We start from the raw sequence: 15,211 nt of genomic DNA, 5'->3' as shown, positions 1-15,211 counted from the left end.
TTGGTTGCTATGGGCAACATCTCTATTTCTATAATCTCTCACTTTAGAAATATACCCCACAGTGTCAATTTTCACAAATGTTAAAGACTTCTTTGAAATGCCGGGAATGTAACTCGCAGGGACAGCGGTTATCACACCTGCCTAAATATATTTTCATTACAATCTAAAATATCCCTCACAATATAGACAGTTAATAACAGTGGTAGTGCAGTGATTATTAATACACAAGCCCCTTATTCATTGGATAATAGTATTTTATGTACTGTAGTTACTGTAAGAACTGAACCTAATTTCTAGGGCATACCCTTGTTTTAACAATGTATCCTTGTCCGGTTCAAGTTCAGAACATAAGACCCCCTAGGTTAGCATAACTTGTTCAGAATATGAAGTAAACTAAGCTAATACTTAAGTTGGGTACACACTACTAGATGATATGTCCCCCGATCCGGTGGATCAGACCAACATATCGTCCACCTCGGCCACTGAGTACCCAATATGTCGCTGAAAAAGCGCGCTCAAAGACATCCTCAGTCGGACCTGCATGCAGGTCCAACAGGCAATATCATTATCGGGGGCCATGCTACCAAATGCAACATGGCCCCCCCATCATTTCATCACTGCCGGCATCGTCAAGTGTGTATGCACTTGCCGATGCTGGCACCCCCGCCAGGTCCCGCTGATGTCATACACACTAATTGGAGGCATATTTATCATTAAGTATTGGTGGAATATTTTGCAAATATTAAGTATCCCCTAAATGTACCATGTGGTCGCTCCGTTTCTGACAGCAGCCACAACCTGCAAGCAAAAAATATGGTAGTTGCTCAATCAGCTTAATGACATACTACAGGTGCTTGTAAAGGGCAGGGTTTACACTGAACTACAGAAAAAAGGAATTTGTCCTCCAGCACACTGCAACTAAATCAAAAATACTTGAACCCTACATAATAATAGAAATTCAGAGGTATTGGTTACATACATTTGCAAATATATGAATAAGCACTGGGCCAACGTCAAGGATCCTCTATACCAGCGTCCCTAACATTAAGGGGTTCACGTCCGAGAAGCAAGGCACCCCAAAAAATTCCAGCCAAAGGACCATCCCCAGGACATCACACGAAAAGGGGAAAAAAGGTGATAGTGAAGTGTAAAGGATAGATGTGTAAAGATAAATCAATAAGTGCTAATGAAATGTAGAAGAATTAAAATGACACACAGCCACAACCTGTAAGATTTACCAAGCTCCCGGGAAAGTTTGGTACCTGTAGTTTAAGTTATCTGAAGATGGCGTTGTGCTGCAGTAGCCTATAGGCCACACTTCGCATGCACGGGAGTAAAGAGACGGCTGATGTGGTCACTTCACTCCACCACAATGCAGTATGTTCCTGCATGTTCTACACTATTTCATGCATTCGGGTGGTATTATCGAATACTTCAATGGGATCATGGCCACTAATATCGTGCCAAGAACACATTGAAGTATAGTATATGATCATTGATAAATGGGCCCCTTAAACTGCTACTTCTTACTAATGTAGATAAGGGGGCTGCTGCTGTTGCTGCAGTCAAGGTCGGAGGAGAGAAGGAGACACTGTAATCCTGAACTGGGGGCCAGGTCCCGGCGACTGTACAATGGCAGACACCAGAACTGGCATACAGTATGTGCACAAGCAGCAGTGGTGCCGTGCATGCACTTAACACTAGCTTCTAGGGACTGCAATGGCTGCAACTCCTAGAAATCGGCTAAGACTAAGTAGAGGAGCAGCTTCTCACTGGACTAGCAGTACCAGGGAAGAAAACAACTCCCCGAGACTGTCTGTCCTGTGTGTTACTGGCAGGTAGTGCTTCCAATGAGAAGTCACTGTGTAGCCAGTACAGTCACGGTCTGGACTGCAATAGGCTTACTAATGTGGCAGATTTTACTGCTGGGCAGCGTTTATAATTTTCCACTGCTTCTTACTAATGGAAACTGTATGATGCCTGCTCATTCATTCCCTGACTGACAGCTTGACTCTAACTGTCTGAACTAAGAGACCAGCCCCAAGTGACAGCTGCTGAGCTGAATGGAGCCTCCTGCACAGTCACCGCCGCTGCTGGAGAGGAGACATGTCTACAGAGGGGTTGGGTATGAAATCCTGGCACTCGGGATACCAGCTGTCAAAAGACCGATAGTGGCAGCCCGATGCTGAGAATCCCAACAGGGGAGAGGTAAGTACCCTAACCTTCCTTCCTTAGCCCCCTAACCCTCCTGTTATGCACCCTAACCCTCCCGGTTAGTGCCTAAACCTAGCCCTTCTCCCTTAGTACCTAAACCCCCCGGTGTGCCTAAACCTAACCCTCCCCCGTGGCTAAGACCTAAGGGCTCCAAGTGTACTTACAATCGGCATGCCAGCTGTCAGGATCCCGACGTCTCCCCTCTTGTCAGGATTCTGGCGCCGGTGTCTTGCAAGAATTTCTTCACCCGGCATGCCGATGGTCGGCATTTTAACGACATCCCTTACAGAGGACCAGGACCGCAGACAAGCTCCCATGGTAATGCTAACAGTCGGCACCACCTCCCACATCTGTGATCATGTCTGCATTCAGGGTCCTCTGCAGACAAGTCTCCTCTATCCTCCAGACAGTGAAGACACTGAAAAGTGTTATATCAAATCAATTAGATGCAATGGCAGCCAAACTCGCTCCCCTCTTGCGGCATGATTCATCCCGGATTTGTGCATTTTTGTATGCAGCCCTAAACAAAATCTGTGTCTGTCGGTACTGTAAAGGTGCGCATCCACTACTAGACATGGAAACGGCAGCACAATTACGACATTGTAATCGTGCTGTATTTTCCATGTCTGATGTGCCTACACTGAAAGTTCTCTCATTCAGTCTAGCACACATCCCTCATCCCTGTACATGCTGAACCTGAGGTGATCGTCAGGTTGACCAGCATGTACGGGCGATGATAGATGTCGGAAGCGACCAGCGGGCGCTTGTATCGCTGGTCGTTTCCGACCTAAATGTGCCCGATACATGCGCGATTTGCAAGCGATTGCACGATAACTACGTAGTTATCGTGCAATTGCTTGTTTAAATCGCTATGTGTATACGTACCTTTAGTGTGCGATATAGCTGCACTTACTCGCACCTAATTGATTGAGCCCTAAATGTTACATTAGTAAGACGTAGCAGTTCAAGTGTGAAATTAATTAACTTAATGTTCTGAGGCAGTTTAGTTATGGGATGCTCTGGACTTGAACCTCCTTGTCCTTTTGTCCCTGTTCTTCAAAGATTATTTAACTGCAGTGGAAAGAAATTCTCCTTTTCTGAATATTAGATGGAACTCTCGCAATCTTTTTCTATACTGTAAGTACTCTAGATTTATATTTATTGAATTAGATATGTTTTAAAAGTGCTGACTCTATTAAACTACATTGATTAAACCTAAAACAATGGAGGTTTATTTTATATGCACCGGCTCATCTGCAACTGTTCCCTTAAAAACTAGTTATAAAAACGTCCACAATCATGTTGCCTACACAGCAAATTATAAGGATACAGATAGAACTGGCCAACTATAAAGTGACAATGAAACATATAAAATATTGGTGAATAGGAAGTTCATAGGTTTCTGATACATGAATACACTTTTTGTTGTGCATACCGAAGCCTGTGGCAGTGCACAAATGAATGCACAGAGAATGTGGAGGCGGGATATGACCTGGTTCCCTCCCTGTGACTGAGAGGCGCTCCCGCTAGTAGGAAGACATGGGCAGACTTACCTGCGTGACGTCAGAAGGGCGATCGGATCCGCCAGGAAGTGCTGCACGAATGGAGCCCATATCCTCTTGGAGTTCGGACACTGTCAAGGTATATTTAGAAGGTGAGTAAGGTGGTGACATGTTTGCCCCATGATGAACACCTGGAGTAAAACTATTGTGTTAAAGTTAGTGAAACCACAGAACAAACTATCGCTGTGTGTGTGGCTGTAACGTGAGTTTGGGGAGTGACTGTAAATTGATGAAAGATATGTGCAAACTTTAATGTTTAATGTCGCAGTATGCCCTGGTGACTTCATTAAACGTCAGAGGTTAGGGTGATCCGAATGCAATAATGGTAATTAATTGTATAGTATTTATTTTCTTTTCAGTAATCCTCTACAGCTGCTTTATGTATAGTGTGACAAAGTTGTTTCCCCTAGGGTTGGACCCTTCAGTTCAGCATTACCCATTCCAAGAATGGAATATTACAGGGCAGAATCTGCTGGACCTGGCCCCCCAGCATCTTGATGCACTAGGAGTGAGAAGCATAGGACACCAGGAGATCATTTTGGAGGCAGTGGAACAGCTGTGCGCCCTGGTAAACATAAATACATTGTAGCATTAGGAATTATACTGTGCTTTACATAGAGAATATCTGTTAAGAAGAAAATCAGTCACTTTGAGCCATATAAACAGTGAGTTTGCTAATATTTATTACACTAACAAACCATAACCAGTGTTACTCGAAGCTGTCTATTATAAATAAGCTTTCAGCTCTGTTTAGAGATTACAGTACAACCTGTTTTTTATTGGTCATTTTGTCAGCATGAGTATGATCACCAGAAGCTAATGTGAGGTACACACTACGCTGATTGCCCCACCGATCGACTAACCCACACACCATGTGGCCAATTTTTGGTAAGAATCCATACTTGCCTATTGACCGTATGACATGTCAGGCCAGACATCACAACTGGGTGGGCATTTATATATGCCCACCCAGTTGTGATATGAACCAGCAACCATGACGTGTGGTCAGCATATTGGTTGGTCGGCCGTGTGTACACACATGCAGATGTGAACTATATGTCTTTCAGATATATTGCATCTGCTGTGCTGCACGACTGATGTGCTATATCTGCGAAAAGACTCCGGACACGAATGTAGCGCGTGTACTCACGAGCCGATACACTTAATGATATAATGTTCATCGGCTGTATGCACAATATATTGCATAGTGTGTACCCATCATTAGACAAAGAGAGGTAAGTAGTAAACATCCAGAAATCACTCAGAGGGGTCTATTCAGCAATGTTTTTTTTACATGAAAAATGTGGAAATCATAATTTCCGTATTTTTTATATAAATCCCCTATTCAGTAATGGGATAATGGAGAAGATAATGCAATTATCTTCTCCACTAATTCCCATTTCACAGAGTACCGCACTGTAGGGATCAGCCATTGATCTCTACAGTGCTTTAATGCTTTTTGCTATTTAGCAAAGCAAAAAGCGTTAAATTAGAATGACGTTGTATGAAGAAAATGCATTAAATTGCCCGAAAACTGCAGGGACAGAGGGAAATTTTCCCATAAGTCCCTGCAGCATCGTGTAACACCGCTCCAGTCTCCGTCCCTGCTTTCCGGTGACTTCCGACAGGTAAGACCAATTACAGCCTGTATGACCTGCCAAACTGATTGATATGTGTATACAGGCTTTATACTAGCCTGTATACATGTATATTTATGTGCTTTTATATTTAACATTTATATATAAATGTTAAATATAATAGCAAATAAATATACATGTACACAGGCTAATATAAAGCCTGTATACACATGTTAATCACTTTGGACAGGCTGTATTTGCACACCTGTCTGCGGTCACCTCAAAGCCGGGACGGTGACTGTATGGAAGCACATGACTGAGCATGTGCAGTAGCAGAAACAGAAGGTATTGTTTTCGGAAACCGAAAACAATGCCTTCTGCAACATCGCAGGGACAGCGTGTTACCGCATCCGCTGTCCCTGCAGGAAATAAAGCTGAATAGAATTCATAAATTTTAGTAATTCATAAAAAATCGTGATGATGTTGCCCGATAATATTCTGGGCAACATCGTCACATTTGCTGAATAGACCCCAGAAAGAGGACAAGGTACCTATTTATTAAACAGTGTTAAGAGAAAATTGGTGAAAATGGGTGTTTTAACTGGTGATGTTAACATAACATAAACAGATTTTGTCAAATAATGCTGTTATGCCCTATAGAACATAGGGTCTCATTCAGAGCCGCTCGTAAGCGGCCGTTCGCTCGTTCCGAGCGATGTTCGCACATCTGCGCATGCGTACGGTTTGTAATACACATGCGCGAACCAGTCAGTGCGGCCGATCATCGTTCGCTATATAGCGAATGCCTGCTATTTTGAGTGACAGGAGGAGGCGTATGTGGGTGGTAACAGGGGAAGGTGCTTGAAAACAGGGAGTGGAATTCAGAACGCAGTTGTGCTTAAAGGTCAAAACGGGCGTTTTATGGGTGTGCATAATTAATACAGCAGCGTCATTGACCACGTCACTTGGTAGTTTTATAGTCAGAACTGCTCGCAATATAGCGGTAGGAAAAAGCAACCACAAGAATAGCGAGCAGTTCATACGCTGTTCGATGTACTCGATTAATCTGTTAAATAGCGGACATGACGTATGATGCGAGCGGCAAGGGGGCGTATTTTTCCAAAAAACGACCGCATGTTTTGTTCGCTCGTTCAGACATAGAGGCGTCAACAGACCACAAAGAGCGAACGGTTCATTTGAATAGCCACCCCCTTTTTCTGAACGAGCGAGCGCTAATAGCGTCCGGCTCTGAATCAGGGCCATAGTGATTGTGGTATAGAGAGAATGATATGCATGGGATAGTGCAGATAACAAATATTGTGTGTTATTGTACAAAAAAGTACATACTGTACGAAGTGAACCCAGTTAATTGCATTATTACATGAAATATAAAATGTCACGCAGCCTAATTTACATTACATAAAGTATAAAAGTTACAGCACATTCTTGTGATCAGTGGGCCTGATTCAGACCCGCTCGCAAGCGGGTCGATGGTGGCCCAGTGCGCATGACGGAGCAGGCTCCGTCGTGCGCATGCGCGAGACCCGGATAGCGACGGGCAAACAGTCGCTCCGGGTCTTATACCAAAGGGGGCGTGCTGTCGATGTTGAGTGACAGCACGCTACCTTTGGTGGGCGGGCAGGGGGCGTGGCTGCCCAAACGGAGCCGAAAGCACTCTTGGGCTTGCGGCAACGAGACCCTTCCACAAGGGTCTCGTCGCAAGCCCGATGGTAGCGATGGTTTTGACCATCGCGATCATCTTCCTGGCCGCTCAGAAGGCCGGCCCTGATTCAGAGCGAGCGCTCTGTCAGAGCGTCCGGCTCTGAATCAGGCCCTGTGTTCAAAGCTGATTCTCAGTTTTGATGATCATTATTTCATGTAGCATTTAAGGGGGGATGTACACCCTTCCTCTGCAAATGCTGAGTAGGTGTGAGGAGTTTCCATTTCTAAACCTTTGCTTCAATTCTTTTAAATTCTAGTGATCAGTATGCAAAGCAGAACCCATTACTCCAAATCCCATGCCAAGTCCACCTTTTTCATTACCATAGAACGACTTGCTTTGTCAATTGATGATAGCTCTCTTTGAGAAACTACTAGATTGCTACAGCCGGATGATAGAACAGTCTGCTAAAACAATAATTTTGGTACACATTACGAATGTTACATATACAGAGCCAGTTACTTCCTTGGTGATGACCTGATACAATACACAGTAAGATAAGCAGGCTCTAAATATACATATTTTGTGTGGCACATTGGTTAGCATTGCAGTCTCAAAGCAGAGGGGACGTGATTCACTACGGATCGCTATTGCATTTGCAGCTGCGATTACGCACGCAGGTCTGCTGCGTAAATATTCTAATGAATGCAATCGCAAAGCCATCACACAGCTAGCCTAGAGACGCCCACTACCGCTATCTCACATCTGTGATACCTTGCAGTCCTGGTGTGTACATTGGGAACATCGAGTAACATCGGCCCCTCACACAGAATTACAGCAGGTCTGACCTTACTCAGAAATTGCTAACCTCATCATACGCAGTGAGTACACAAGCTGCATATTCAATTGCAGTGGCTAATTTATGCACACCCAAGTAACGTCATTCAAACTGACAGGCATGCCTGCATTTCTCCGACCACTCCCCCGTCACCACCCCCAAATGCTGACCTTTCATCACTCGCTCTGTGATGGCTTTGTGTCTGTGTAATACCCCTTTTACACCAGAGCTAAAACCTGGGTTTTTGCTGGGTCTACCTGGGTCGCAGCTCAGTGTAAAAGGGTCCCTGAAAAATAACCTGGGTCAAGTGACCCTGCAATCCAACCCAGGTAGCTACCAGGGTTGGACCCAGGATGGACCCAGGAAATGGTGCAGTGTAAACTGTGCAACCCGGGTTATCTGACCTGGATCATGCCTAAAATGAGCGGATTGGTGGTTGTGGAGCATTCACCTCCCACTTTTTATGACCTCACAGGTTTAGCAGGGCAGACCTGAGTTCAGTGTGAACAGGGCTGACCTGGGAGTAACCCAGATCAAAGGTGCAGTGTAAATGGGTCTGACCAGGGTTGGAACCATGTCCAAAAACCCAGGTCAGACCTGGGTTTTTGGTGGAAAAGAGGTATTCGTGATCAAGAATTAATTGAATTATCGGCGCTCGTTGTATGTATATAGCAGCTCAGTTAGGATAGTAGTTAGATTTTGTATATAAACGAGCGCTAATTGATATGTGTAGGTATGTTTTGGGATTACAATGCATGCACTTAAAAGTCAAAAAATATATAAATAAAGATAAAGAGTAAATAAAATAAAAGCTTTAAAGCAAATATTTTTTCAAAGAGACTGCACAGGTTTCTTATTTGTGTTTATAGCCCTTTTGTAAGGTTAAATGAGAGTCCCGGTACAGCATGTTAGAATGATGGTATTATCCCTTGGAGCACAATCACTGTAGGATCTAACTATCCCTAGTAAGCTGGCCCTATCTTACCTCCTGGCATCTGGAGCTGTGTAGCGGGTCTTCTCAATAGCGCTGCCGCTGATCTCTTCCCGGCGTGAGCATGGCTGATGTTGTTCACTCGCGGCTATAGATGTCGTCAGTCGGATACTTTTTCAAGGATGTTGCTTCCCCGTGCCTGATCTGTGTACACTGTTGCAGTTGCGATCCGTGATGAATCAGGCCCAGAGTCCTTAGGTTTAATTTTTCTTAGGGTACTATCTGTGTGGCATTTGTATCTTCACCCAAGTGAGACAGATATTGATGTGAATGATTTAGCATTCTTTTGAAAGCACAATGTAATAATGTGGCATTAAACAATAAGTAATATTTGGCTCTCTTTATAAGCACCTTGGGATAAATGGAGCATTGCTCATATATTATGTGACTTTAGATCTGATATAGTAGTGGCCACATTTATGCCCCAGCTCACATGCACAATTTGATTTGGTTAAATCGCCCTGAAGTTTGGCTGCGCACTTTTTTGCCAGTTACAGTACCCAGTGCATCAATGATTTTACTGTGCACCTCTATGGATGTAGGGCAAAATCGATGATGTAGGGGTCCGCGATGTACCATTCCAGGATGCAATCAACAGCACATTGCAGCTAATTGAATTTACACTTTTTAATGTTTTCTTTTTGCTTTTACTTAGAAGCCAAAAAGAAATTTGTTTTATTCACCTGTGTATCATTTTTGTAAATCTGCATACCATAAATTGTAATACAGCACTACAAGCTGAAATGAATGTTTTTCTTAAAAGCATTATTGTGTTGCTTTAAAAATGTCAGATTTTAAGTTAATTCTCTGGGTTTGCTTATCCCAGCTCTTCTCAGATATTTATTGTTAACAATCTTTCTTCACTTTTGTCTCCTGACGTATTTATCTTTCTATAGCACTATGAACTGGACAGTGAAAGTCTGTGCACCCTCACAGATAAGCTTTATGGAGTTGCCCAGATGTTAAGCTCACACATCCATTCCCTCAGGAGAGTGTCTACGGTCTCCCAAACCTCTGCTCTGTCTCCTACTCGTAAACAGTTGGCCTGCATCATAGACATTGTATCTGCAGCTCGGGGCCTCTTCTCCTGGCTTAACAGGTAGTTAGCACTGTACTTGTTATTAATTTACCAATGATTTACATGCTTCTCTCCAAACCTTTTCTTTAAATAAACGTTACTTAAACATTACATAATTTCCATGAATGTAGAGATGTATTTATCATTTACTTAATGCTGCAAGAAATGCTTTACTTGACAAGATAAACATTTATAAACTGCACAATCAGCATAGTCACCAGTTAGCAGGTTTGTTCATATTTACAGTGTATGCATATTTGTACTCACAGGTATCTATTCACGCGGCTGAATGATTACTCTGCATGTCGAGATGTCATTGCTTTATGCATAGAGTTGGCGGATACTTTGCGTAAGGTGTGTACAATATATGATTTATTTAATAATTTTATATCTTAAGTAAACCTGTCATACTCGCATCTAAAACCATACTTACGTATTGAAGCTATGAAAGAATGTTTTCTTCTTCGGGGTCCATAGGGTCCACAGGAATTACCTTGGGTGTATGTGGTTTGAGTGATCCAGGCACCAAACAGTTACAAGCTTTAGCTCCCAAGATGCATTGGGTCCTCCTCCATAAAAAACCCGGCCCCTGGCTACAGGCATTCAGTTTTTTGTTTGGTGCGCACGGGTGCACCCGGTGAACAAGGGACTGTTCACCAGCAATTTTTTTTTTCTCCTATGAGTAAGCAGCACTAGGCATCCGAATGGATGCCCGTGCTGCTGCTCCATCTTCCCCTACCGGCGCCCCCACACCTGTGAGGGAACTGGTGATTTCGGCGGGTGTCAGTGGAGTGAGCGCTGTGCCCAGGACTGCAGCTGGAGACATCGGGGATCCAGGTAAGGTGGCTCCCCGCGGGCCGCTGACGGCGGGGAACCACGTGGCAGTCTGAACCTTCGGCTGTGGAGACCTACCAGAGACTGCTGTTGTAAGGAACAAGGTAAACTGCTTCCCCAACTAAACCACCGGGGCATGAGATTCTCCTGACAGCCGGGGATGATAATGGCAGCGGCCATGTATAAGTCAGTGAGCCCCGTGGATCCATACAGCCTAGGGGAAGTACGCTTTCTCTGGCGGCCCCTCCCCCAACCCAGACGCTAGTCCAGAGATGAGGTTTCCTCTGTCTGGGTTGCTTCTACCTGCTTCCCTGTTATGAGATGGCCAGAGACCCACTCTCAGTGGCTGCAGATCTCAGGAGGTTTGGTTAGTCTCCCTGTATATCTCTCCTTGGATGGCTAGGTTATGCAGAGCTCGATATCCTACTCAGCCTTGTGAGCTGTTCGTAGATGACTAAGAGCTTATTGCATATATATATATATATATATATATATATATAATCAGGTGCATAAATATTGGGACATTGACAGAATTTTCATATTTTGGCCTCTATTCACCACCACAATGGCTTTGAAATGAAACAAACAAGATGTACTTTAACTGCAGACTTTCAGATTTAATTTGAGGGTAATTACATCCAAATCAGGTGAACGGTGTAGGAATTACAACTGTTTCTATATGTGCCTCCCACTTTTTAAGGGGCCAAAAGTAATGGGACTATCAACTCAAAAGCTATTTCATGGACAGGTGTGGGCTATTCCCTCGTTATTTCATTTATCAATTAAGCAGGTAAAAGGTCTGGAGTTGATTCTAGGTGTGACATTTGTACAGTACCAGTCAAAACTTTGGACACACCTTCTCATTCAATGGTTTTTGTTTATTTCAATTATTTTCAACATAGTAGATTAATACTGAAGACATCAAAACTATGAAAGAACACATACGGAATTATGTTGTAAACAAAAAAGTGTTAAACAAATCAAAATATGTTTTATATGTTTTGGTTAAGTAGCCCCCTTTTGCTTTGATGACAGCTTTGCACACTCTTGGCATTCTCTTAATCAGCTTCATGAGCTACAGTAGTCTCTTGGAATGGTTTTGAATTAACAGGTGTGCCTTGTCAAGAGTCAATCTGAGGATTACTTGCCTTCTTAATGTGTTTGAGACCATCAGTTGTGTTGTGCAGAGGTAGGGTAGTACACATAGGACATCACTATTTGACTACTGTTGTAATCCATATTATGGCACCAGCCACTCAACTCAGTAAAATGAAACAACAGTCCATCATTACTTTAAGACATGAAGGTCAGTCATTACATTCAAAGTTCTTGAAATTTTCCATATCCTCAAGTGCAGTTGCAAAAACCATCAAACGCTATGATGAAACTGGCTGTCATGAGGACCGCCCCAGGAAAGGAAGACCAAGAGTTACCCCTGCTGCAGAGGAGAAGTTCATTAGAGTTACCAGCCTCTGAAACCACTACTTAAAAGCACCTCAGAATAGAGACCACATAAAGTCTTCACAGAGGGCCTGATTCAGAGCCGGACGCTATTAGCGCTCGCTCGTTCTGAAAAAGGGGCCGGGTATTTAAATTGAGTGCTCGCTCTTTGCGTTCTGTTGACGCCTCTATGTCTGAGCGAGCGAACGAAACATGTGCTCGCTATTTTGTAAAGACTCCCCCTGGCCGCTCGCATCCTACGTCATCTCCGCTATTTATTAAATTAATCGAGTACATCGAAAGGTGTCTGAACTGCTCGCAGTGCTTGTGGTTGGATTTTCCTACCGCAATCATGCGAACAGTTCAGGCTAAGAAACAACCAAGTGACGTGGTCGATGACGCTGCTTTGTTAATTATGCCCACCCTTAAAACGCCCGTTTTGACCGTTTGGCACGCCTGCGTTCGGATCACCACTCCCCGTTTTCAAGCACCTTCCCCTGTTACCACCCACAAACTCCTCATCCTGTCACTCAAATTAGCAGTCACTCGCTGTTTTGCGAGCGCTCGATTTCCGACCGCAATGACTGGTTGGCGCAATCGCATTACGACCCATACCCATACACATGCGAAGTTGTGCGAACATCGCTCGGAGCGAACGAGCGGCCGCTTACGAGCGGCTTTGAATCAGGCCCAGAGTTCAAGTAGCAGACAATTCTCAACATCAACTGTTCAGAGGAGACTGCGTGAATCAGACCTTCATGGTCTTATTGCTGCGAAGAAGCCACTACTGAGGATGAACAACAAGAAGCGGAGAATTGTTTGGGCCAAGAAACACAAGGAATGGACATTAGACCAGTGGAAATCTGTACTTTGGTCTGATGAGTCCAAACTTTAGATTTTTGGTTCCAACTGCCTTGTCTTTGTGAGACGCAGAGAAAGTGAGCGGATGGTTTCTGCATGTGTGGTTCCCACTGAAGCATGGAGGAGGAGGTGTGATGGTGTTGGGGGTGCTTTGCTGGTGACACTGTTGGTGATTTATTCAAAATTCAAGGCACACTTTACCAGCATGGCTACCACAGCATTCTGCTGTGCCATGCCGTCCCATCTGGTTTGCGTTTACTGGGACCATCATTTGTTTTTCAACAAGACAATGACCCCCAAACACACAGGCTATGTAAGGGCTACTTGACCAAGAAGGAAAGTGATGGAGTGCTGCATCAGATGACCTGGCCTCCACAATCACCCGACCCAAACCCAACTGAGCTGGTTTGGGATGAGTTGGACCGCATAGTGAAGGAAAAACAGCCAACAAGTGCTCAGCAACTCTGGGAAACCCTTCAAGACTGTTGGAAAACCATTCCAGGAGACTACCTCATGAAGCTGATTGAGAGAATGCCAAGAGTGTGCAAAGCTGTCCTCCAGGCAAATGGGGCTACTTTGAAGAATCTAGAATATATTTTGATTTGCTTTAACACTTTTTTGTTTACAACATAATTCCATATGTGTTCTTTCATAGTTTTGATGTCTTCAGTATTAATCTACTATGTTGAAAATAATTGAAATAAACAAAAGCCATTGAATGAGAAGGTGTGTATAAACTCTTGACTGGTACTGTGTGTGTGTGTGTGTGTGTATAATATATATATATTTATTATATACACAGTCAGGTGCATAAATATTGGGACATTGACTGAATTTTCATATTTTGGTCTCTATTCACCACCACATTGGCTTTGAAATGAAACAAACAAGATGTGCTTTAACTGCAGATTTTCAGATTTAATTTGAGGGTAAGTACATCCAAATCAGGTGAACGGTGTAGGAATTACAATGGTTTCTATATGTGCCTCCCACCTTTTAATGGGCCAAAAGTAATGGGACAAACTAAACAATCCTAAATCTAACTTTCACTTTTTAATCCTTTGCAGGCAATTACAGCCTTAAGTCTGGAACGCATAGACATCACCAGATGCTGGGTTTCATCCCTGGTGATGCTCTGCCAGGCCTCTACTGCAAATGTCTTCAGTTCCTGCTTGTTCTTGGCATTTTCCCTTCAGTTTTGTCTTCATCAAGTGAAATGCATGCTCAATCGGATTCAGGTCAGGGGATTGACTTGGCCATTGCATTACATTCCACTTTTTAGCCTTAAAAAAACTCTTTAGTTGCTTTTGCAGTATGCTTCGGGTCATTGTCCATCTGCACTGTGAAGTGCCGTCCAATGAGTTCTGAAGCATTTGACTGAATATGAGCATATAATATTGCCCGAAACACTTCAGAATTCATTCTGCTACTTTTGTCAGCAGTCACATCATCAATAAATACAAGGGAACAATACATTGTATTGTATTACTTTGCATAACATTAGGGATATTGTTATGTCCAAAGAAAACGAGAAGCAGGTGGCGAAAGCCTCTGTGCTGGTTTCATGTATGGCCTGTCAGGCGGGTTGTCCCCTCAGGATTTCATACAGAATAGATTATGTGAACACGGTTATAAGAAGTCACCACATTAGTCCAGCCTACCAGCTCCTGGGCAAGAACCCCCTTGGGCTTCTTCCCAGATCATGGCCCTGTATGCCTCTCCTTTGGTGGCCAGGTTATACAGAGCTCAATATCCTACTAAGCTGTTTGTGCTTTTTGTAGTTGATTAAGAGCCTATTGCAAATATATTATCTTAAATGCATTAAGTTTTGTTGTGTTATACTGCCTTTATTTTTCTGAAAAAAATGCCAGTTATAACTGTACTTCACATTTACTAGACATTTGTGAAGGTGGTCACATTACATTGTTGCTTTTATATGACTAAGGGAAGTGTTCCAATTAACCCCCAGCTGCAGGTGAGGGGTTAAATTGTACTTCACATATACTTGTGTTGACTGGGCTACCCATACCTCTTTCCTAATTAATTAGGGATGCTCAGCTGCAGTTGAGTGCTGGCTGAGGGAAGATGTGGTCTATCTCTGAGTATACCTTTTTCCTATGAAGGTATATTGCACTGGAATCCTATCAACTTTTGTT

The 15,211-nt window shown here is 43.5% G+C and overlaps 1 protein-coding gene across 3 annotated transcripts in view; it reads left to right on the top strand.

Moving 5' to 3' along the window:
• The first annotated feature begins 3,703 nt into the window (after window positions 1-3,703).
• Window positions 3,704-15,211, top strand: part of CNKSR1 (connector enhancer of kinase suppressor of Ras 1) — a 104,178-nt gene continuing 92,670 nt past the window's right edge. For all 3 annotated transcript variants that reach the window (XM_088442087.1, XM_088442086.1, XM_088442085.1), the window contains exons 1-4: window positions 3,704-3,868; window positions 4,187-4,344; window positions 9,739-9,941; window positions 10,190-10,274. In XM_088442087.1, the coding sequence (XP_088298213.1) occupies window positions 3,754-3,868; window positions 4,187-4,344; window positions 9,739-9,941; window positions 10,190-10,274 (561 nt within the window). In that variant the 5' untranslated portion in view covers window positions 3,704-3,753. The remainder of the gene's footprint in view (window positions 3,869-4,186; window positions 4,345-9,738; window positions 9,942-10,189; window positions 10,275-15,211) is intronic.

This window comes from Taudactylus pleione, unplaced genomic scaffold (assembly GCF_031769625.1).
Source record: "Taudactylus pleione unplaced genomic scaffold, aTauple2 ptg000305l, whole genome shotgun sequence".
Taxonomy (NCBI): Eukaryota; Metazoa; Chordata; class Amphibia; order Anura; family Myobatrachidae; genus Taudactylus; species Taudactylus pleione.
The sequence above is the reverse complement of the archived record's forward strand: the minus strand, read 5'-3'. Positions and strand labels throughout refer to the sequence as shown.